The 24,656-nt window shown below is 35.4% G+C and overlaps 2 protein-coding genes across 2 annotated transcripts in view; one reads left to right on the top strand and one right to left on the bottom strand.

Annotated features, from left to right (window-relative positions):
• The window catches only part of LOC128992944 (intermembrane lipid transfer protein VPS13A-like), a 49,228-nt gene that overhangs the window by 1,455 nt on the left and 23,117 nt on the right, over window positions 1-24,656 (bottom strand). The window contains exons 13-23 of the mRNA XM_054416690.1: window positions 23,928-24,127; window positions 11,375-11,541; window positions 10,982-11,099; window positions 10,689-10,852; window positions 9,491-9,626; window positions 8,493-8,625; window positions 3,866-4,096; window positions 3,252-3,394; window positions 1,980-2,169; window positions 1,734-1,847; window positions 69-171 (exon numbers count right to left, since the gene is read on the bottom strand). Coding sequence (XP_054272665.1) covers window positions 69-171; window positions 1,734-1,847; window positions 1,980-2,169; window positions 3,252-3,394; window positions 3,866-4,096; window positions 8,493-8,625; window positions 9,491-9,626; window positions 10,689-10,852; window positions 10,982-11,099; window positions 11,375-11,541; window positions 23,928-24,127 — 1,699 coding nt within the window. The remainder of the gene's footprint in view (window positions 1-68; window positions 172-1,733; window positions 1,848-1,979; window positions 2,170-3,251; window positions 3,395-3,865; window positions 4,097-8,492; window positions 8,626-9,490; window positions 9,627-10,688; window positions 10,853-10,981; window positions 11,100-11,374; window positions 11,542-23,927; window positions 24,128-24,656) is intronic.
• Window positions 5,790-7,901, top strand: LOC128992389 (uncharacterized). The gene is made up of 3 exons (XM_054415946.1): window positions 5,790-5,840; window positions 6,127-6,254; window positions 7,367-7,901. Exons 2-3 carry the CDS (start codon window positions 6,216-6,218, stop codon window positions 7,739-7,741), a joined length of 414 nt encoding a protein of 137 aa, XP_054271921.1. The 5' UTR covers window positions 5,790-5,840; window positions 6,127-6,215; the 3' UTR covers window positions 7,742-7,901.

Raw genomic sequence — 24,656 nt, 5'->3', positions numbered from 1 at the left:
CAATGAACATTTTGTAGAAAAGCACAAGATGAATGCGGCCGACGTGCAGTTTAACACTGCCGTCAGACTTGACGTCATCTCTCTTGGTGTCGACGTCTGTGTGTTTGTACAACTTGGGCTGTGTCTCACATACTTCAACTCTACCACTCGTTCATCGTCCACAGCCAACACCTGGAAAACATCAGTCAACTACAGTCTACAGTCTTTTGAACCAAATACAATGATGATTATATAACATTCATCTAATCATATCTATTCTAATCAAATCATCATATCTAACCATCACCTGATAAAATTATATACAACTGTATGCAAATATTTTTATCAAGGCTGGGTCCAACTTCTAAAGTTGAGACAATTGGTTTGAAAAGCTATATAATTTTTATACTATGTCATAACTGATATAGTGGTGAGACCCTAAAAGGACTCTTCTATACTGAGAGGTTTAGGTTGTAATCTCAATCTCGCCATCACCATTGGCAGCTTGCTACAAAGATTGATCATCAAATTCAAATTCACTCATATCTGACCAAACAATTGCTTGGACTATAAGTGGGTTTTAAATCTTCAGGTTTACATTCAGCTCTTGCTGTTTATTATTCTTACTTCTTAGGACTTCCTATCTAATGGAACACTTCTCCTTTGTCAAGAATATATTTATTTTGCAAAAAAATCCATAAGAATTTCATTTAATACTGAACCATATCCTTGATGCTTTTTATTCAGATGAAACATTTGACAGTTCATGCAGTTTATGTTTTTCAATTGAGCAGGTAAGAAATCTTCCTCCATAGAAATCTTATATATAAAAATTTGGTTTTTCTTTTCCAAATTCGTTTTGCTCTTCTACCCGGCCGATTTTCATTATTGAGGTCTCAAATTGAAGTTATGTTGCACAGATTTCACATCAAGCACCAGCATATATTTATGTACTGTATTACTCGACCAAAAACATAAAAGTTGATTTATTTTTGAATTCTTAGTTCAATTTGAGATGTATTTCACTAATTATAATTATGCAGTATAATCCTATATATTTTGGTCTAAGAACTTTCAATGAAATACCGGCTTTCATTTAAGCTATTAGTTGTTCAAATCGGACGAGTTTTAAACAAATGCAAGGTGAACAACATAAAATTATTTTTATAAGGTTTTTCTATGATTAAAAATCAATAGCTCCAATATTGTTTATGTTTTCTTTTATATGATTTAGACTCAAAGAAAATAATCAGTAAATGATAGGCTTTAATTTGAGCTACTGATCGTTTGAATCATTTAAGTTCAAGAAACTGTATTACTCAATCAAAAATCATAAATTAGATTATTTCTTGGATATGATATAAAATGCAATGCTGCGGAGCAGCATCACTCTAGTAATTTAATTATAAAATATTATTAAATTATCAATGTGGCCACAAATTGAATTAAGGAGAGCAAATTATTTCTTTTGTGAAAAAATTAGTCCTATAATAAAAGTGTACAGTCAATCAGTTGAACATAGTGCTTAAAGTTTGCAGGTTTAGAACTACATCAACGATTCTACATGACATGTTTATTGTACACATACCACATACCATCAACAAATGAGAACGAAAAGAAGAAAAGTAGCATCAACTCAGTTTGTGCTACTTATAAAAACCTAACTTATTAAATTTTTTATCCCTACAGATAAAAAAAGCTTATTATTTAATAGGTGTTAGTACACTCCTAAATTAAATTTGAAGACCGCTTACCTTGGGGTACAGTGTCATATCTGAGAGGTCGTCAACAGTTATACTGCTCAAGTAGAACTTCAACACCATCCTCTCATTGGCCTTGAACATGCAGTCACTCTCTAGCCCTCCCACCTGATAGACATTCATACAACAATTGTTAGATAAGCTCTATATTTGCTACAGTTGAAAGAAACTGCACAATAATACATCTCCTCACTGAAAAGTTATAACATTTCCCTGATTGAATAGGAAATTCGGTTTCACCTTTATATCCAAAAACTCAAGGTCGGTGTCACACAGCCGCACCCGAAACTGTGACATCCGGGTGGAGTAGCTAAACTTGGTGGCTCCGGGTGGGATGGGTGGATCTACAGGAGTGTGCCACAGTTTGGACTGCAGAGGTGCGTAGAAGTGTTTGGCCCTGGACCACAGATCAATGTCCCTGCTCTGCACTCTGGGGAAACAGGGAAACAGTTATATTTTAATAAAAATTTTATTCTAGCTCCAGATAAACAAATGCCTAGCAGTGGTACAAAGAAAATCGTTATTATAAATCAGTAAGATCTAAATACCCCCGCCGCAGCAAACCTGCAGACTAAGCGAATTTCCATTTGCCTGATTGGATTTACACTAAAATGTCTCCTTAAAAATATCACATTTATTCCCTATTTAAATCAATTTAACACATACTTAGGTTTGCTGCAACAGGGAGGGTAAAAGTGTTTTTTATGTAAAATGGTAATAGTTAGTAAGAAATTAAAACATTTTCCAAATTTGGGCAAAATAATATGTTAATAAACAAGCAAACTACAACAGTTTACTTATTCTCCATAAGAATAACATGGAAATTTTTAATTAACAATTTTTTCGTAACCATTAGGTGCATTATAACGCTTCAATATACTAAATTATTTATTTTTTTAAGCTCTACAAAATAGTTTGCAAATAAATTACAAAATTTTATGTTTTTTGGGTCAAAAATTGGAAAAACCCATTTTTACCCCATAAAAGCCCCCATAAACCCCCGTTCCCATGGTCCGATCATGCTGGTTCGCGAACTCGTTCGAATAAACGTAGGTTTACACGTTTGTACCAAATTTCATCAAAATTGGATAATTTTTGCTCGAGTTATCGCGCTAACGGACACATATATATATATATGAATTTGAACGGATGGTGTTTTGGCCTCTAGGGACCTCAAAACGAAAAAAAAATCGGTCCCGGGTCCAGGTCTTACCATGAGTACTACGGTAATAGCTTATTCCCTATATGGGAAATTCGCTAAAACAAGAATTAAGGGTCAAGTGGCACCTTGATACTGGACAATTTTAGAATTTACAGCTCATGAAAAGAACGGAAGCTGTGTTCTAACTGTAAAAGAAATATATTCATTAGCATCTGGCAAAACACTTAGTTTTTCACATTTAAATATAGTGCCGATTATTGGACGTACACTCTTTAAATCTACTATCCTCCACAAGTTGAATTGGACTATACCACTATTACCCAATGATGAATTAAAATGACTTTTCTTACTTCTGCATGAGGTATTGCAGATATTTGTTGAGAGTCACAAACGCTTCCCGATGAAGGATGACACTGATGGATGAGAAGTCCAGGACCAGAGATTGCTCAACACTGTGAAAGTGGCTCTTGAAGTCTGGGCAGTTGGCTCTTACCTACCATAAAAATTGTTTATTTAGCTATGCAAAGGTTCAAATTAATAAGTTCAATGTCTCTAAACTTCTTTGCCAACATTTTTGGTTACCGTGATTTATGAGGTAAGGATACTACTAAAGCAAATTTTTTACTCAAAAACGAATTAATAAAGATCAGTACCGTAACATGCCTTACTTATCTATGTTACTGACTGATATCATATTTGTCCTAATCTATAACCATTCCGTGAAGGCTCAATGATCAAGGGAAAGCTGAATCCAGTTTCTAAAATCTTGGTAAATCTCTAGAATTAAGCTAATTCTACAACTTTACAACTTTTCCTTATACAGTAGTGTTTTGCCTTGTATAACAAACATCAAACATTCTTACTTACATATAAATTCTGTCATTAGATCATCATCATTGAACATCATCATCACCCACCAATTTTATGGCCACAGCACACACTACTGCAAGCTCGTAATACTGACCTTCCTGTACAGCAGTGAGATGACATCCACTCCAGGTTCAGTAGCTATCAGCTCCAGATACTCCCCCGCCAGGCCCACATGAAGCTTGTCCACCAGCTGTACACTGCCTAGAGACGCCTGCACTGCGGGGCCATACTCCATCAAGGCCACATCACACACTGCCTTGCTCACCCGTAGCATCAAATATGGTTTGTCTATGCGGTTGCTTGAGCGGCATAGTTGAACTACAACCTGCAGCAAAAAGGTATAATAGTTATAAAATGATTTCTCTGAATTAGACCCATGCTTGAGAACAACACTTGAAGATAGGCGTTTTACTATCGTAACAAAAAAATTAGATTGGTTTTTTCAACCCAGCAGACAAACCCTATTGACACCGACATAATGAAAATGTGAGAAGGCTGACTAGTAAGGGTTTGTGAGCTTCCGATATTTTCTGTTTAAGTTGGATCAACAGTTGGCTCAAGGAATAGTTTTGGGTTCGAAATGATTTTCAAGCCTTAGAGATGTACGAGCGGCTTGATTTTTGTGGTGAGCCACGCAGAGCAGAGCTTGTATTCTTGTGATTGCAAAAAGTGTCTCCAAAGAGATGCGATCAAAAGTTGACTTTCACTATGGTTGCAGGTGATGTTGATGGTTTTGCTGTCATAGCAAAAGATGATGATTATGTCTCCGTGCCTGTAGAAGATGTTTAAGATTTTGCTGTAACCTCGGAATATGTTCACAATTTTTGCAGTGATTGCGGAAGATTTTTCAACTTTGCCATGACCATTGTAGATTTCTCAAATTTGCCGTGACGACAGAAGAGGTTTTGATTTTACCATGACCTAGAGAAGTGTTTACATTTTTGCAATGAACGACAATGAAGATGTTAAGGATTATGGGGTGACTGCAGAAGATGTACATGGTTTCAGCGAGTCATATTGTACAATTTTGCATTACCCAATTATTATTGTAGTTACACAACTAATATTTTTTTTATAAATACTTTTCCATGCATCCTGGTTTTACCCAGCCCGATTTTATCCTGCCCGATATTGGTCTGAGACCCAAATGCCAAAACTGTTTACCCAACCTGGAGTAAAAAGGGCTGGCTCCTAAGTCCCTGTTGGTAAGTATGTAACCTTTATTGAATTATTGTTTGAGAAGTACAAAGGGTAGTTTCATTTTTTTTTCAAAGACTTTTTTAACAAGTCAATTTCATAATGTGTTATGTTAATGTGTTTATTTCATATTTATTTTATACTTAGAATTACAATTATGCAGCTTACAAACCTAGTCATTTCAACCTTAAAAGTAGTTAATTAACATTATCTATCATATGCAATTTTGTAAAAACGTTTTTGTCATCTTTTTTAATAATAAGAAATCAAATCTTCTATCCCAAACTGTAAATAAATCTGTGAATCAAATAAATTATTTTACCAACGACCGTATTTGAAACTAGCCTTTTCAGTTCAGTTCATAGAATTTAAAAGATTCACTTCACAGCATTGTTTACTTACTTTACAACACTAGTAACGGACCAATGAGGTTCAAGGATTGAGAGAAAAGCAGTAAAATTGTAATGCTTCGATCATTGACTTATCAGCTGTTAAGACCAAATAATTGTTTATTGGTGCAATGAGTGATTGCATTACTATCAGTGGCAATGAGAGGTTATAAACGAAAAAATAACCTCTCTTAGAAGTTATGAGTAGCGATTGTTAGTAATAAAAAATGGTCATAGGTAAAGTAGTGTACGCAACTCGCATAAATAGTCTTAACAACAGGAGTAGAAATTTAAGGCACGAGCATTCGTGATCGTTGCGTAAACTAAGGAAGTGTCAATATGACACTTAACATAACATCTGAAAAGTTAACGGTTCTAAATACCGTCAAATTAACAACAGAGTGTGATGGGTTCACAAGGGCATAAGTGACAACCGCTAGGAGATTCTGTACTAGGTCTCAAGCAAACTGGGAATACTATGAAGTAAGTTGAGTTAAATATGTTAAAACTACCTATTTATTTATAGACTGATAAAAGCACTTTATTTTATTTTTTCCTATTGCAGCAAAGAAAGTTTTACCAACCTCAAAGATTTAGACACCAAATAAATACCCTTCAACGCAGAAATAACCTTGAAAAATATTTGATACAAGAAAGGGAACAATGTAAAGTAGAATTATAGATAACACTTAAGTATTTTTGTTTAAGCAGCAAATGTTTCTTGTTACTAGACTAAGGTGAAATTGTAATACTTGTTTGCTTAATTTAGAGAAAAACATATAAACAAGATAAGCAGGGTAAAAGTAATGCATCTACCGCAAACATCTAGTATCTTACTGGGAGCAGCAACTGACGAAGATGAAATACCTGATGATTTTGCTGTTCTTGATAGCAAGCGTAAGTTACCTCTTAATTCTCAGGTTTTTAATACAGTAGTATAAGATGCAAAACAAAATAGTAATATTTTAATTTTAGGGCATAACATTTCTTAATAATCATTCTTTTAAGATAAACTTTTCCTTAATTTACATTTTTCACTGTAGTCAACACTTAACACAGTACTTTCTTACAAATGTCTCTTTCCAATGTGTGTTTAATAATCATATTCTCAATGCTTCACATTATAATTAAAAGAAATCAGAGGTATGTTTTCATTGATAGACTGGGTGGGATGACACATAAAGCTAAATTCTATGAATTGTTTACCTTCTTTTTTTCATTTTTTTACGGGGTGGAAAATCCTGTCAAGAATATAAAAATATATGTAATTAATATTATTATTTCCCCTTGTGTGTAGGGGAAAATTATGTTGTTTTTGTACCAGGGTGCACTTTTTCAATCCAGGTAAGAGTTCTTAACCTTAAAAGCTTGGTTTGGCGTGTTGTACAAAAGGCTGCCCATATAATAAGGTCTTCATTGAAACAAAACAAAAACAAATTAATGTAAACAAAGTCATAAATAAAAGAAATTAGGAAACAGTTGGTTGAACACAGCAGTAAGCTCTTTACTTGTCCCACCCTTGTACAACGATTATTTATCTCGTCATTGTAGCCAAAAACGATGTGAATAAAAACTGATGTTCCTACCAAGTATGAAATGTGTTCTGTTATTAAGTTTCTGTAGGAAGGGATTCATTTCCATTTGCCATTTGCCAGGTGGGAAACTATCAGACAACACTTATAAAATTTATAAACAAAAATAGTTTAAATATGAGTTGATGATGAGTGTGTAGAAAGAAGCGAGATGCTTTGTACCAGCCGTTCCTTTCTCAAGGATCATTTTTTAAATCCCAATCATCATAGACAGCTGGGTCCAGTTTTGTACCCTCAAAAAGACTCCGTTTTCTGATCAAACAGGCAATATTTTCATTGTTATGCAAGCACTATACTCACTTGGCTATCCAGCTAATACATGATATAACTAACTATGCATTTGCTCAAATGTGTAAGGTAAAGAACCTTTTTCTTCTTTCTTCTTTTGTCTCTACATTTGCCATGTGTGCTCCTCAGGCACTGTTGACGTTTGCTCAGCTAGAGGCCAGCATCTCCTGTGTCACCTGCACCTCCTACACTCTGACCATCAACAACTCCTCCACCAGCACACTACTGTCCTGTCCTGTAGGCACTGTGTGTGGAGACTCAGACAACGCCACTTCAGTCTGCTCCGCCACCAACGAGTGTGACCGCGTCGTCTGCGACCACTACGCCGTGTTCCCCTCCTCCTCCAGTTGTCGGCAGTACCATGTCTGCCGATACATCAGAGGTTACGGCACATTCGCCCTCTCGACCTACACGTGTCCTGGAAATTCCAGGTTTGACTCCGTAATCAACAAGTGCACACTGAATACTGCTCGCTGTTACAATGCTACTGCCTCAAATGGTTAAAGAATCAGTGGAATATACGAAAACTTTGATTTGTAAGATATGGTTATGTTATGTGATAAGTCTCACTATTCTGGTGCATTTGTATATTGCCTTAAAGAAAATGTCTTTTTTAAGTAAACTTTTTATTCAAACGTTTTTATCATTGCAATTCTTGTTCTCCACTGTGACTTTAGGTTAATTTCAAGTAATTGTGCTATATTAAAAATAATTTTTTTCTATTATACGGATATAAGAATTTCAAACCTTAAATCTCACCAGTAACTACTAATCCAAGACTGGTGTCAGTTGTTAAGATCGCGCCACTCATCCTACATTCATCTCATTACATACTTGGCTTAAAATACCTACATTAGTATGATCACCATTTCATAAGAAAGTATTCAAATGTATTAAATTGTTAAGTAAGTTTTTCATTCTTTAAAGATGACATTTCTTATTTATTTACACTGCTATGTCCAAAATACAAACTAACAAAGTTCTGCAAAAAAACACAAAACTTGATGGAGAAAATTGCAAGTCACAAAATAGTTTCAGCAAACATTTAAACCAGGCCTGTGTATATATAACCTGAAATGTAGCCTAGGCCTAAAGTTTAAAAAGGCACTTTTTTAACATCTTTCTTCATTCAGTTGAAACAACTCCACAATTTACAACAACAAAAATGCTTGTCACGTCAGATAATCCACACAAGTTTTAGAATCATAGGCTACTCAAACATCAAGTCAAGATATTTCTTAGACAACTATACAACCTCTCCAATGACGAATCTGAGCAGCATCGTGATGGCGTTGTTTGGGGACACATTGTCGTCGAAGCCAGGAAGATCAACAGTTCTCGCCCACAACTCCATCTCCTCATCACTGTGCTCTGATGATATAAAGCTCCTGCAAAAGTGTTAGATAGGATAAAAAATCAGTCATATTTTAATTTTAAACTATGCTTACAATGAATTTGTGCGGTAATTATATATTTTTCTAATTAATTTAATACTTAGTACCTAAAATATTACTTAAAAATTGCAAATTTGTTTCTCAGATCTTTCAAACTAAAATAATATAAGTTTGATTTTAATTTGAAAGCAATATAATAACAATAGATTATCTGCTAAGTATAGCAGTGCTAGTGCTAACTGTATCCGTATAGACATCTATTTTGTACCAGTGGACCCACACATAGACACCTCAGGACCAGAATTTTGCTTTCAATAAAAAGACAACTCCAAGAATTGAACACAAAAACAAAAGCAAAAAGCATGCCTCATAACGATAAATTGTGTATGCAGTTTTTTTTTCTAGGACGCTAGGCACGAGCCCGGAATTGTTTTTCACATTTACTTCAGGCCAGACCTAGGGGATACGGCATTATCACTTAGATAAAATCCATTGGTGATTTGGCAGGATTTGAACCCGGGACCCCAGCAACCGGAGTCCCGCGCTCTAACCACTAGATCAGCTTACTCCCCCATTCTGTATGTAGTGGTACAGAACTAAGTAAAATAGTAACGAAAAACAGCAATAAAACATGTATATCATACCAAACATCACTAAACTTTGAGTGCAGCTTGTTTGTTAACATAGGTAGGCCTATGGATAGAGTGGTGCCTGTATTTGGAAAATGAGGCATACTCAAATCAAATTATCTATTTTCAAAATGAGGGGGAGTCCCTTGTTCTGTAATCTAGGATAGTTACAGCATAAAAATTCTATGTTAACTTGATGTTTTATTTTAGCTCTGAATTGTCATACTCACTTATCTACCTCCAGCATGGCCATTTTAGCAGCAGCCTTGTCAGACGAAGGCAAAGGTTTGTTCTTGAGGGTCATCTCTGCAGCCACAAGAATGGCTTTGATCTCTGCGAGTCTCTGAGCAGAGTACTGCACATCTCCTACAGACATAAGCATTTATTTTGTTAATTCTAAATTTAAGTGTAGGTTGCATTAAGAATTACTTAATGTCTCTTATTGAAAAATGCTTGTGTCAATTTAGTGGTTGGGAGAAAATAACAGACAACACTAGTCTTCAGTGCTAGTGGTAATGTTACAAATTTTCTGATCAAGTGTTGCTAAATAATTTTATCCTTTCAGTGCTATGTGGCGATTTATTGTTGTGCATACTTTTCCTGTAAAGTGCTATGGAACGATATATTGTTGTGTTCGTTTCATCCGAAAAGTGCAAAGCGACGATATATCGTGCCGACCCGACTTTCAATCGTGTTAGTCTTAAGGCATATTGGTTGACTCGGTTATTCTTTCGAAACTGCGAAGATTCCTTTTGATTCCTTATATGATTGAGGCCCAATAAATCGTTCCTTAGCACTTTTGAGATCAACAATTTTATTTATACAATTATTTTTTCTAGCGCACTTGACTTTGCTCCTGCAGCAAGCCTAGCTTTTTTTGGATGAAATGAGTAAATAGCTCTGGCATTTTTCAGAAAATAACAGAAAAATCTTCTAGCACCAAAAGGGTTAAGCAAACTGGAATCTCCCTTAATGTTAGGTACTTGTACACAAATCTGTACACAAGGCCATGTGTAATCTTAATGTACAACAATTCCTTCCATCAGAATTAACCAACTACAGTCTACTAAACCAAATTTTAATAGCCAATTGTCACGAGACGAGTTGAACAACTTCTGCACAGATCATGTTCCTTATTTAATGCTCATTATAGTTGTGCTGCTAAAACGTATGCACGCCACCACTAGAAAACTATAGGAGTGTTTCAAGCCTAAACTTCGGCGTCTTGGACTTCAGTTCTTGAGGGACGGATTTGATACCCAGCATATCCAAAAAAATTTAGGGATTTTAGCTGCTTTCCTCTATAAGTGTTGGAGTTACTTTAATTTAATAGTAAATATCACTAACAAAGACCCTAAGTATCAAATATCTTATTCCCTATAGGGGAAATTCGCTAAAATTTCACAAATGAAACAGTGTATCAATTACCTTGAGGGGTGTAGTTGAAGGGCTGCAGGGAAGTGGAAGACACAGATACATGTACAGTGTTGGCAGAAGGGAGAGGCAGATTGTCAATAAAATCTAGAACACTTCCGATCTTGCGATCTGACAGGTTCAGCTTCAAACTAGTGAGGCTCACGTTCAGCTTGTGCCTGTGGGAAAAGCAGACAACCAGTAATCTGGTATCTAGGGTTATTTGTTTAAGGCTTAACCATGATAGCACTAACTGGAAAAACTGAGAGAGGTGTAATTAGTGGTAAACAACATAGCTAGTATCTAACCTGGGCAGCTGTCTGTACTCCGGCCTCACACTGTTAGAGAACACAACTTGACATTGGACCTTGGGCAGCAAGTGGTAGTCGGAGTCTAACTGCTTCTTGGCATCCCTCCACTCCTCACCTGTAGACAAGGCACCACACAGTGATTACTGATGAAGTAGTAGTCTTCTAATCAAAAACACTTTCTATCAAGCTACTTTGTAAGGATCAGTGTATGCAGAAAAAGCATGACAACACAGCAAAAGAGTTTTTTAAGGGATGAGTTTCCACATAGTCACTATCCCTAAAACTCTGTATAGTATTGTCTCGATCTTTCCCTCACTCACTTTGACACTAGTAGTTATATCGTGAGCAAAAGAATAAACTGTTTCAGCAATAAACAAATGTCAGACTGACCTGAGTCACAGAAAAGCACTTGCAGTTCGGAGAAGTCTATGTGGAAGCGATCGTACAGTCGTTCTTCCAACTCCATCTGTGTGGCGTCCTCCAAGTTGATGTTGCTCGGCTGCAACTCACTGGTCACTCTAATGTGGCCGAGGTCTACCACAGCCATGTTGCCACCCCTGCAAAACATCAGAGGAATTAAAAACTTACACTTTTTCAGTCATGATTCCAGATAAATTTTTTTGCCCCTACATGTTGTGGAAAAGCCAAGGATTGAAGAAGTTATTCTCGCATCAAGGTGACAAAGTTCAGATAAATAAACAAAATAGTTGCATTACAAATCTACACAGCTACATTTAGGTTATGTTTTCCCTGTCGGCAGATTAACAGATATGCATCAAATTTATTTTGATTTTTATCAATCCTAGTATAGACACAACCAACCAATATGTTAGAATTTTTAACAAATAAAACAAACTAAAACACATGTCATTTAATTTTTTACAACAAGCCTACATTATTATTCAACTAGCTGTCATACACGTGCTTCACAACAGGAAGAGAACGCTAAAAAGAATAATTATTATGTTCCATAGATGCTATATGTGGATAAACTTTTAGTAATCCACTAAAATTATTAACTGGCTACTCCGTTTCCCAAACATTATTTTTGGGGAAATAAAGCATACAAACACAATAGATTTTTATAAACAAACTAGCAGAGTACCCGTCCTTCGTACGGGGTTGGCATATAAGTATCAAATGCTTATAGCAGTTATGAGTGAGGACATGGTTTAAGAAATTTCGGTTCTTTTTGAAGTTCGTTCGCTACGCTCACTCACCTTTAGGTTGGAGCTCGTTCGCTGCGCTCACTTTCCTTCAGGTTAGCTCGTTCGCTACGCTCACTTGCCTTCAGGTTAGCTCGTTCGCTACGCTCACTCGCCTCCAGGTTGAAGTTCGTTCGCTACACTCACTCACCTTTTGCTGTTGTCATAAATGTAAAAGAAATAATAGTGCTAGTGCTGCACCCTGTTGGTAATCCTTGTAACTTTAATGCTATTGAACATCACAGAACAGAACCAACTTGTTTAATTGAAACAGCTGTTAAGATTCAATAATTTCATTTCTCATAAGGTTAACATGGGAAACTCCAGAGCCACTGGGGCGGAGCCCGAAAGGATTTTTGGGATAAAAATATGCCTATATGTTAATCGGGAATGTGAGCTATCATCATGCCAAATTTCAGCCCGATCCGACCAGTAGTTTTCGCGTTTACTTTTCCCATACACACACACAGACACCACCTCTTTTTTATAATAGTATAGATGGGAAAAAAAGAAAGTCAATAAGTTAATGAACTGTGTACTTAAAAAATCAAACACTTTATTCGCACAGTATCAAAAATTATTTATTAAATAAAAAATAAAATACCTCCGCCGCAGCAAACCTGCAGACTAAGCGAATTTCCATTTGACTGATTGGATTTACACTGAAATGTTGACTTAAAAATATAACATTTATTCCCGATTTCAATAGAATTAGTTTAACAAGTACTTAGGTTTGCTGCATCAGGGAGGGTAAAACTGTTTTTTTTTTAAATGTTAATAGTTAGTAAGAAATAAAAACATTTTCCAAATTTGATCAAAATATGTTCATAAACAAGCAAACTACAACAGTTTACTTATTCTCCATAAGAATAACATGGGAATTTTAAATTTACAATTTTTTGGAATTTTCTCCGTAACCATTAGGCGCATAATAACGCTTCAATATACTAAATTATTTGTTTTTTTAAGCTCTACAAAATGGTTTGGAAAGAAATTGCTAAATTTTATGATTTTTGCATCAAAAATGGGAAAAACCAATTTTTACCCCATAAAACCCCCCGTAAACCCCCGTTCCCATGATCCGATCATGCTGGATCGCGAACTCGTTCGAATAATCGTAGGTTTACACGTTTGTACCAAATTTCATCAAAATCGGATCATTTTTGCTCGAGTTATCGTGCTGACGGACACATATATATATATATATATATATATACACGGCCGCGCCCGGGAAGCCAGTCACATAAAATATACACTGGAAGTCAGTCAGTTGCACCCCCCAATATATTTCAAGACTATGATATATATATAATATATATTGGTAAATATCTTAAGCCTAGACATATCTGAACGTATATATCTCTTTTTTTCTTAAAAATACTAAAATATAATTACGTAAAAAATGCTATGCTAATGCAGTCACCTCCGCATTTGCATGGGAAAGCCAGTCACGTAAAATTTGTGCTGCTAAGCCAGTCACTATATATTTTACCGCATACCACTGGAATCCAGTCACTGAAAATCCACCGGGTATCCCGTCACTTCAGTCACTTTCACCCCTGCCCTTCTACTTTGTGATATTTATTTGTTCTACAAGCTTGAAAATCCGCACCTCAAACAAACGGATTATGCTTCAGGTATTGAGCACTCTCATAACCAATCTTTCGCACTTCATTTTAATTAGTTGTCTTCCAGATTACTTAGCAATTACTATTCTACAGATTAAATACCTAAAAGCCAATGTAATCTTTGGTCGTCTTAATGGTCGTCCTGCCAACTGTGGATACAAATATGTACCGAACTAATTCGCAAGCGCAAGGTGGGAAGTTATTGCTTTAAAAGTCGCACAATTAGGCCTATTGTTGAGTCCTTGGAGACAAGCGGCCATCTTGGATGATTTCAAATAGCTGCAAAATGTATCGTCCAAAAATATTTTTCAAACACCAAAGTGTTTATAATTTAAATAGCTAGTATACTGTGGGATTAGAAATGTTCTTTGTAGTTTTGAATTATTCTCCAAGGGATTCCATAAAATAAGCTAACGGTCACGGTCATCTTGGAAAAAGGCCAACTAATACGAAAACAATATCTTGTGTTGCGCGGGCCGTAGCACACAAATAGTTTTCCTGCCCCAAACAATCAAAGGCGCGTGGAACAAGGCAAAATTCTTGTCCCTCTTGTGGCGAGAGGTCGGGGCGGGCCTAACGGGTTCCATTGATGGGCTTCCCGACTACCGACCGACCTGGGGTAGCGACTAGCGAGCCAGTGGATGGTTAAAGGTTCGGCCGGTTATTTCCATCTTATTGCTGGTTCTCGAACTTTTTGAGCTCGTTGCACAGTGAAATCTTACTTCCCTATTTTATATAGCCACAATCAAAGCGATTTTTACAAGAAAGAATGAAAATATAGACTCAGTGATGTGTGGTTACTTAATCAAATCATGTTACTTGATTGTTTACCCTTTTGTAAGAGCCAATAATCAATCACCTTTACTTCTTTATTTTTTGATTTATTATCTATATAAATTCAAGAGGTAGCCCTGTAACGGTTAACACATATACCGATTACTTTTAACATGTTTTCTTTGAGTTACGCCCCATGGGATTCCAAAGTTTCACAATGTTTACATTTTTGAACAAATCAGATAACAGAATGTTAAACGAAGTCAGCTGTAAATGCTGTCAATGCAGTGCTTTGATTTTGCTGTCCAAAAGGTAGAAACTATTCGAATTGTGAAACTTTTAACTTTTGCTACGGGCCTGTTAATTGGAGATTGTGACTTTCTTAATTTAAGGAAGTAAACGTATTAACATGTCGTGTTTGGAGTGGAATTTGAAATATGTGACGTGTATCAAACTTTTTCTCTTTAAAATCCTCTCCAATGTAAAACACAGGTACGGCAGCTAGGTTTATTAGAATTCCAAAGTTTTTTTATGATTAAAATTGTCCTCCAATGTTTAGAAATTATTTTTCGATCAAGTTGTTTAATGAATAAATAATTGTTTTGCCAAATTATGTTTCGAAACCAAGAACTAAAAATAGATCAGGAAATAGATATTTTAGATCAGAAAACAAAGCCAATCAAATAGGCCTGCGTACTTTTTAAATAAAAACACTGGTCGGATGGTTTTTAACTTTGTTGTTTATTTACTTCAATAAATTTCTAATAAAAATCACCACAAGTACTAATCCATATAAATAAAATTAGAGTTTTGTCTGTACATTGCTCAGAATCATCAATTTTTAGATTATTTTTACGTTTTATACGTTCAAGAATCCGAAACAAGTTTCATCTCAATTATTCCGTTAACATCTCAATCATCAATTATTATCTCAATTCCGTTGTTGTCTGTCTTTTTACGTGACCTTCTCCTGAAAAACGAGAGTAACTATCAAGATCCTCGAATCATTTTAATGTATTCACTGGATTAGCGAAAGTGTCTTTAGCTATTAAAATATGGCCTCACTACTTTGTAAAAAAACTTACGGACGTTTAAAACCCCAATTTTGTGCGATTTTTGTCAAGTTTTCTCACAATGTCTTCTCACAATGTTTTCACATAATCATCTATGAAATTGTGAACAGCTGTTCGGATCAAGATTATTTTTCTCTAGCTGTCACTGATATGTTTACATAGAATGTTGTTTACAAATACCACAATCATTTCAGATCACGTTTCAAAAGCAAATCCAAACCAAGTTGGTTAAAAACCGTTTTTCCTTACACGACGGATTTAATTAATCGCAAGTGCAATAATGTGTAGGGTAACGGTAAATGAAAATAGAGCTTCTTTGTGTATACAATTTCTATTGAGTTTTGATAACCGGGGAAAAGACCTTGACTCGGTGTTCTATGTGCCTGGGAAACTTACATTTTTTACATAAGCGTTACCAATAGCTTACATAAAAGGTTTCAACTCGTTGATGGCACTTCATTGGTGGTTGTGCAAAGTGTTAAGAGACAACTGCAGTGGGTGATTGTAACAGAGGTTTACGGATTATGCTCAAATCGTATTTTCAATGTGTCTTCTCAGCGCTATGTGCTGGACCATACAGCCAATAGACCAATTGCCCATATCTTGGGTTCGCAGGCCTAAACAAATTATTCATAAGTTGGTAGCGCATATTACTCAGTGTTCCGTACGGACAGGACAAGAACACCTTTGATAGTGAAATTTTCAACCTGAATGTTTAATTGCGAGGTTGAGGTATAGTATTTTAACTATATATCGTTTGGTTAGTTAGGTAAGGTTAACCTAACCTAACTAACCAAACGATATATCAAATTAAACAAGCGAATAATCAATATTACTCATTTGGTTGTTTGTGCCAACAGATATGGAAGTGTACCCCTCATGATCTATTACGCATTTTCTTTTTACTTGAAACTGTCAGATACTGTATTTGTTTGTATATGATAGTTTGGCCAGCATATCTGAAAATATGCAAACCAACTGCTTTTCTTTATTTAGGAAGGTTTCAACTGACCACTAGAGGATCCCCGTGCGTAGAACGGGCACACAGCTAGTAATTAATATTCAATTAATACATCTCATCTTAATAATATTATAAATGTGAAAGTTTGTGTGTTTGTTTGTTTGTTTGTTTGAAGTTCAATCACGCATTAACTACTGGTCGGATTGAGATGGAATTCGGTATGATGATTGCTGACATTCCAGATTAACATAATAGACATACTCTTATCTCAAATATCCTTTCGGGCTCCACCCTAGTGGCTCTGGAAATTCACATGTTAACATTATCAGTATTCATATTTGAAATAAATTAAAGAATTTTACCTGCTGTTTCAATTACACAAGTTGGATCTATGATATTCAATAGCATTAAGGATTTATTGGGTGCAGCACTATCTTTTTTCATTTTCGATAACAGCTTATTTGAACCAAGCCGCAACAATAACCTTTGATACACACAATTGGGAGTGACAAAAATAGGATTGTTTACAGTTATGCCTATGTTTTTGATTTATGTCAAATTTAAGATTTGTTATCGAGTAATACAGTATCTTGGACTTAACTGTTTCAAAAGATTAATTAAAGCCAAAAATTAATAGCTCAAATTAATATAATTCACGGATTATTTTAAATCTAAAACATATAAAAAAAAAAACATAAATAATAGTGGAACTATTGGTTTTTAATCATAGAAAAACCTTATGAAAAATAAGTTTTATTTTGGTTATTTATCTTGTGTTTGCTTGAAACTCGTCCGATTTCAATAACTAATAGCTTAAATTAAAGCCGGTATTTCACTGAAGGTTCTTAGACCAAAATATATATGATTAGATATTGTAACTGGTGAAATGCATCTTAAATCGAAGTAGAAATAAAAAAATCAAATATATATTTTTAGTGGAGTAATACATTGGATAAATATTGCCGATACTTTATGTGAAATCTGTGTGAGCATTCCTTAAACATAAGACCTCAATCATGGATATCGGTTGGGCAGAAGAGCCAAACGAACTCGGAAAATAAAAACCAATTTTTAAAAATACATATAATATATAAGACTAGAGGACCTATGCTGCCCCGCAGCATTGAAATAAATACCATTAATAAATAAATAAATATCAATATACCGATGCTTGATATGAAATCTCTGCGTGCATACCTTCAATTTGAGGCTTCAATCATGAAAATCGGTCGGGTAATCGGTCGGGTGGAAGAGCCAAACGAACTCTAAGAAAGAAAAACCAAAACTCCCATAGGCACATGGGAGCAAATTTAGTTTACGTATAAACTGAGTGATACAATTCGCTAAAACATTCTTTAGGCCAAACATATCTTGAAAAATCCTATTTTCCATTACCTGCCAACTATAGCAGGCAAGATAAGTTTTAAAATGTGATACTTTTTTATATTTATCACTACCCTACTAACAGTGAAATACCACCGCGAAAGCAAACCTGCAGAATAAGCGAATTTCCATTTGCGAGATTGTATTTACACTAAATTATCTCATAAAAATATTTACAATCATTCCCTATTTAAATAACATTAGTTTAATGAGTACCTACTAAGGTTTGCTGCAACTGTACGAGTTAAAAATCGGGGTTTTGATTGTTCGTTATTTTATTTCCAAAGTAGCAAGGCCATATTTTAACAGCCAAACACACTATAACCAATCCAGTGAATACAGGAAAAAGATTTGAATCATGATCGGTAATCCAGTTTTCTCGGAGTAGGCAGCGTAAATTTACATTTTGTCGGTACAGACAGAATGACAGAAATACAAACAGACAGAAATTGAGATGAGACTCGTTTGGGCCTTTATAGCTTAGAAACGTAAAAAATAACCAAAAACTGCATGATTCTACGCAATGGACAGACAAAACTGCAATTTTATTTCTATAGAAGAAGACTACATTTGCACAGTTTCAAGCACACACAAGCTGGTCTGAGTCTGACACCATTGAATCACTGCAAGGGATGCGCGCAGAGGTAGAGGAACATTCGGATGACTTCTGAGAATTTCAACATTCTCGTTTTGCAATGTGCCGTTATAGCATTACTTGGAAGAGGGGGATTTTTGGACAACGAATGAGTTTGTATTTGTTTAGTTTTAAATAAATCCGACCTGAATATAAAATAGCAAATGCAAGTCCGGAGTTTGCGTTCTTGATCAGGAACGTAATTAAAATTGGGTTTATTTGAAATTTAAAATGAAAAGTACCGGGGGACCGAGCCGTGGCTCAGTATGTTTATTTCGATTGTAAAAGCAATATAAAGGAAACTCGTGTTTTCTTTATAACTAATTTCGGCTTTTATTGTTTAAGTTTCAGTGGATTTTTAATTTCCTATACTTACTCCTGTGGCCATTGGAAACCTAGGTGGTTTTTGGCCTCGCCAACCATGTGCCTCCAAGCTCGTCTATCCTCTGCCAGCTCCAAGTCCGCTCCCATTCCTCTCAAATCCTTCGTCACCTCATCAACCCATCGCATTCTTGGTCTACCTAATGGTCTCCTTCCTTCTGGTATACCACTGAGTACCATCTTTACCATCTCTCTCTCACTTCTACGGTTAATATGGCCTATCCATCTCAACCTCCTACTCTTAACTATTCCCACAATATCTGGTTCACCATATAATTCTTTTAACTCTCTATTTTTCCTTATCCTCCATGCATTTCCTTCTTTTACTGGTCCAAAAATTCTTCTCAAAATTTTGTTTTCAAAAGTAATAAGGCGCTTCTGGGATTTTTTTGTAAAAGACCAAGTTTCTGACCCGTATAGCAATACAGGTTGCACTATAGTTTTGTACATTCTTATTTTAGTGGTTTTAGATAGCAGTTTAATTTCCTATGATGTAACTTTAAATGGACAATGCAACACATTAATTTATTTTAATCTTACACATTTCTGTTATTGTAAATAAATCATAGAAATGTTAGAAAATTAAAGTAGTATTTTTTTAAATACGTTCTTATGAAGGAATTAATATGCGATCACAGGTTAATACAGTAGCAATCAGCTACACAGAATTAAAACAGCACAGTGTATGTAAGGCGTGTGATTTATTCCTTGGTAATAAATTAAGTCATTCTTCAATTATAAGTAAAAATTCAGCATGGGCATACTCTCTAACGTACTATCATATGATGGATTAGCTGAAGGCAGATAAGTCCGATTCAAGCTTATATTGCTTACTATAAAGATTGTTGTAATACAATTAACTTTAACTAGTGGTCGTCCAGTGGTCGAAAACTTGACCAAAAATATGTAATGTACAAGTTTCAAATGATTTAGGCCTAAAACTTTCCTGTTTGAGTAACTAAGGACTTCTGGAAACATAGAGGATACGCGTCCGGTAACCGGACGTGGATAAGGCGTACGGCAATGACGTCATGGGGTTGCGGGAGCCTGGAACGCCTTTACTACAACAATACCATTACCAGCCATCGGTGGTCGTGGTGTAGTGGATAAGGTGCTCGGCTGATATGCAAGAGGCCCAGGGTTCGAATCCCGTTGGTGACATTAACTTTTTGTCGAAGATTTTGCATTGAATACCATTTATTCTTAACTGTACATCTTTAATTAGAATTTTTGGCATTTATAATTTTTTAATAGAGAAAGAATTTAACCTTAATTCGATTTTTTCATTATCAGCAAGTTTGGTTGGTTAGGTTAGGTTATGACAGTAATTGCCGGACGTCTAATCCACGTCCGGTTACCGGACGTGTATCCTCTGCCTTCTGGAAAATTTAAATATGATATTTATATGTTTCTTACTCAGGAACAATGCGGTTCCGGGACACTCTATATAAATGGACGTTAACGTGATTGTAAATTTGCATTTTACATAGTCAAAATACAATAGGTATTGCGCAACCGTGATATGTTAAGTCATTAACCTTGGTTCAGTAATAAAAACTAAACCGTATGCTTACTCAAACAAAACAAAACTTGCTTACTGTAAAGCAATAAATCACGTAAAGAATAATACCCCCGCCGCAGCAAACCTGCCGTCTAAGCGAATTTCCATTTGGCTGAATTGATTTTCAATCGATCTATTTAAATAACATTAGGTTTAACGAGTACCTAGGTTTGCTGCCACAAGGAAACTAAAAAAGTGTGTGTTTTAAGTAAAATTATTATTGCTTAGTAGAAAATGAATATATTTGCCAAGTTTGATCAAAAGATATCCATAAACAAGCAAACTACAACATTTTACAATATTCTCCATAAGAATAACATGGGAATTTTAAATTTACAATTTTTTTAGTTTTCTCCGTAACCAATAACCGTACAAAAACACTTTGATATACTGAATTGTTTGTTTTTTTAAGCTCTTTAGGAAGGTTAAGGTAAAAATTGGGAAATTTTGTGTTTTGAGGGTCAAAAGTGAGAAAAACCAATTTTTACCCCATAAAACCCCCCATAAAACCCTGTTCCCATGGTCCGATCATGCTGGATCGCGAACTCATTCAAGTTTATCCCGCCTTACACCTTCAAACCAAATTTCATCAAAATCGGATAAAAATTACTCAAGTTATCGTGTTCACGGACACATATATATATATATAAATCTATATATATATATATATATATACATATATAAAAATTTGAACGAATGGTGTTTTTGGCCTCTGGGGACATCAAAATGAAAAAGTAAATCGGTCCCGGGCCTAAGTCTTACCATGAGACCTACGGTAATAGCTACTTCCCTATAGGGAAATTCGCTAAAACAAAAGAAAATATAGACTAGAAGACTACTGATACCGTAGTCATCCTAGGTACTAATACATGATGTTTCAGAACAGAAGTATGGGGATAAAAATATCAAATAACTCATAAAACACCATAAAATCATAGTACTGTACTACTGTCAGTAGTAGTACTGTCATAGTACTGTCTTTCTGGTAATAACAACAGTGATAAAAATAAGATAAAGATAACAATGATGTAAAACACCTCTTATTATTTTTCTTTGTTCTATTCTTTCTTTGGTTTCTCTCCATCCACAAGTTGTCATGGTTACTAATCACCCAACGACCCAACCACAAAATGTTGTAGTGTTGTGACAGCAGACAGGAGCAGACGATTGTCAGTATGTCAGTGCAAGATTGTCAGTCTGTAGGTGCGAGCGTATAGCTTGACCTTGAAGCTACTGATCGATATTTCTCCGTTTTGCTTCCATCTTATTTTTGTCAAATGAACTGTAATATTTCAATAATTGGGAACCTACTGCACATAAAAATTACCGCAAATAGTTAAATATATCGTTATATCGAAATATTAGACTGAAAAAACACAGTTCATAAAACATTTTCTTGGGATTTGTGAGGTTATATAATATATAGGCATCATGATGATGCGATCCCAGTTAAGCGAGGTTCTACTGTATTTGCAAGTTTAAGATACAAATAGAAAACCTATAATGGTTTGTATTCAATGACCGATGTATTATAAAAAATAAATCATAACTTATTTTGATATTAATCAGAAGCATTCATTACAGCTTGCAGCACTTATTGGTATATATAAATATCCAATTTACTATTACTTTAAAAAAATAAAACACGAAATTGTGTGGCCATTCAATTTTTATAAACACAGTGTTAAACATTTGACTCTGCAGAATACCGGATTGTAAAGAGTGTTTGGTTTCAAGAAAATAAAATAAAAAATAGTTTAACCAGCTTTACTATTTATTTTGAAAAACAATAGAAAGGAAACCATAAGGATAGGTACAGGATTTAACTGAAATAATTGCAGGAAAACTTAAATCGTAAAGTTCACAATCTGTACATCGTTAGAGAGAGAGAGAGATTTGATAAGGAATCTGAAAAGTAAACAAATAATCGATTTTGGCGTTTGTTATATTGTACCCCCCCCCCCCCCCCCCCCATCTCCGCAATTGCACTCGTGACCACTTTTTGTTGCTTCCTTATCATTCATCCGTCCCAAAATAGAATTCCTGTAATAGTTTGTTTGTAAAATTAAAACTATTATAAAAATCTTTTTATCTTTCAAGTGTAGTTTCGTGGTTATTCTTATCAGATAGAATAATATCGTTGCCATATGTAATAGTTACTCCTTCGCGTTACGCAATTGCGTAAAAAACAGTTCCCGTATCTCGGACAAGATTCAAGTATATTTCCCGAAATAAAGAAAATCCGTATAGTTCCCGGTCCGTGGACACACTGTAAATATTGTACTATAGGATATAAAATATTGTATAAAAGAGAAATTGACTAAAATTTCAACTGAAGGTGAAAAAAATAAAAATAACTTAAAATCTGAGATGATGAACGGGTAGGATCAAGATTCAACCATTTATAATTAATTAATATTCGACGATCCTTATTAGAGGTGCATCATATTTATTTGGAGTATGAACATGTTTAAACATTAACACGTAGTTAATCACTATCCCAACACAAATAGTAACAATGAGTAAACCAAGGTTACAGACCGCTGGGTGTTACCGCTACAAAGTAGGCGAGGAGGGTGCCGTACTTGGCTACACTACTCCACGATAGGATAGAACACACGATGAGACAGTCACCGCATTGGTATTGCAGTTACGCTTATCGACACAGGCAGCAGCACCGGTTTGCTGTTTTTCATACGTATAAAGTGCACGGGAAGCCATACCTGACTGGCTTATGGGAGAGCTGACTGGCTTTCGGGCGGGTGACTGCCACACCGAGTAAATTACCAGCGCACTGACTGCCAAACCGGGTGGGCACAAAAGTATATATATATAAATATATATATATATATATATGAATTTGAACGGATGGTGTTTTTGGCCTCTAGGGACCTCAAAACGAAAAAAAAAATCGGTCCCGGGTCCAGGTCTTACCATGAGTACTACGGTAATAGCTTATTCCCTATATGGGAAATTCGCTAAAAACAAACATAACTGTAAAAAATCCTACTTTGACACGAGATAGGGCATATGGTTGGTTACAGGATATTTTTGGTTTGTTTTGACCTCAGTAACATGCCCACAGAGTTTCAGGAGAGAGTTTCGAAACACCCTTTAGATAGATAAACATACTGTAATCTGTTCATGGTTTACTGTTGTTTCTTGTTGTTGTTGGGTTTGTTAATGTTACTTGCCTTGGTTAGCGTTTCAGGCTTTGGTGTGAAGGAGACAGGTTCGATCATCCCCATACCCACAAAAATTTGAGCGGTTTAGACAACTTTCCTGTGAAAACTTTTTCGATTGCTTAGTTTAAAAGTGATCTCTTATTATGATTGTAACTCACTTCTGCATTGAGCCAAGTTCGGGAATGACCAAGTAGGGCAGTTTGAGGTCCAGGTTGAGTTGGACCGCCTTGTGTCGCGCGATGGCTCTCTGTGTAATGGAGCGCACGTTGTGGAACACACCAGAGGAGGTGGACTGTGCAACCGACATCAGCGACACTGTCGGGGCTTGAAGGAAACTCATCAGTTCGGATAACGCATGCTACAACATCATAAAATACCACTTTAAATGGTTTAAAATCGTTTTATAATCATCATTAGTCCAGCAACTCCAGAGAGTACTGATAAATCACTTTCATCTTACAAAAAAATAAATGGCCCCTCTAAACGAAACTCTTTTCTTACACTTCGTTTTTTTCTTTCAGAAATAATCTCTCTTTTATGACGTCTTGTCAAACTTGTTTTCATTGTCTTGCACTTCTGATTTTTTTCTAGTGGTGTTTTGTAATTTCAAAACTTTAGTTTGATGTCTTAGTTTCTGGTCCTGTGTCATCTTGTTTTTGTACTGAGATTTTATTTGTGAATTTTGCATTTTATATTTTAGTATTTTACCATCCAATAAAATACTTTTTGTACAATGAAATTGTTAGACTTACACTTTATTGTATTGCTTTATTTATTCTTTTTGTGACTTATAGCGTAGCGAACCTGTGACTTTTTTGTGATTATACTATCAGTTGATTAAAAAAAGATTGTACATTTTGGAGGGTAAGGTTTCCTATTCTGAAGGT

The sequence above is a fragment of the Macrosteles quadrilineatus genome, unplaced genomic scaffold (genome assembly GCF_028750875.1).
Source record: "Macrosteles quadrilineatus isolate MER2022 unplaced genomic scaffold, UCM_ALF_1.0 Scaffold_4__1_contigs__length_99947679, whole genome shotgun sequence".
NCBI classification, from domain to species: Eukaryota; Metazoa; Arthropoda; class Insecta; order Hemiptera; family Cicadellidae; genus Macrosteles; species Macrosteles quadrilineatus.
Note: the sequence above shows the minus strand (reverse complement) of the source record. Positions and strands in the feature narration are given on the sequence as shown.

Coding starts and splice junctions, on each gene's coding strand:
- LOC128992389 (XM_054415946.1), top strand. CDS start 6,216: ATGAAATACCTGATGATTTTGCTGTTCTTGATAGCAAGC. Junction 6,255..7,366: donor TGCTGTTCTTGATAGCAAGC/GTAAGTTACCTC, acceptor TGTGCTCCTCAG/GCACTGTTGACGTTTGCTCA.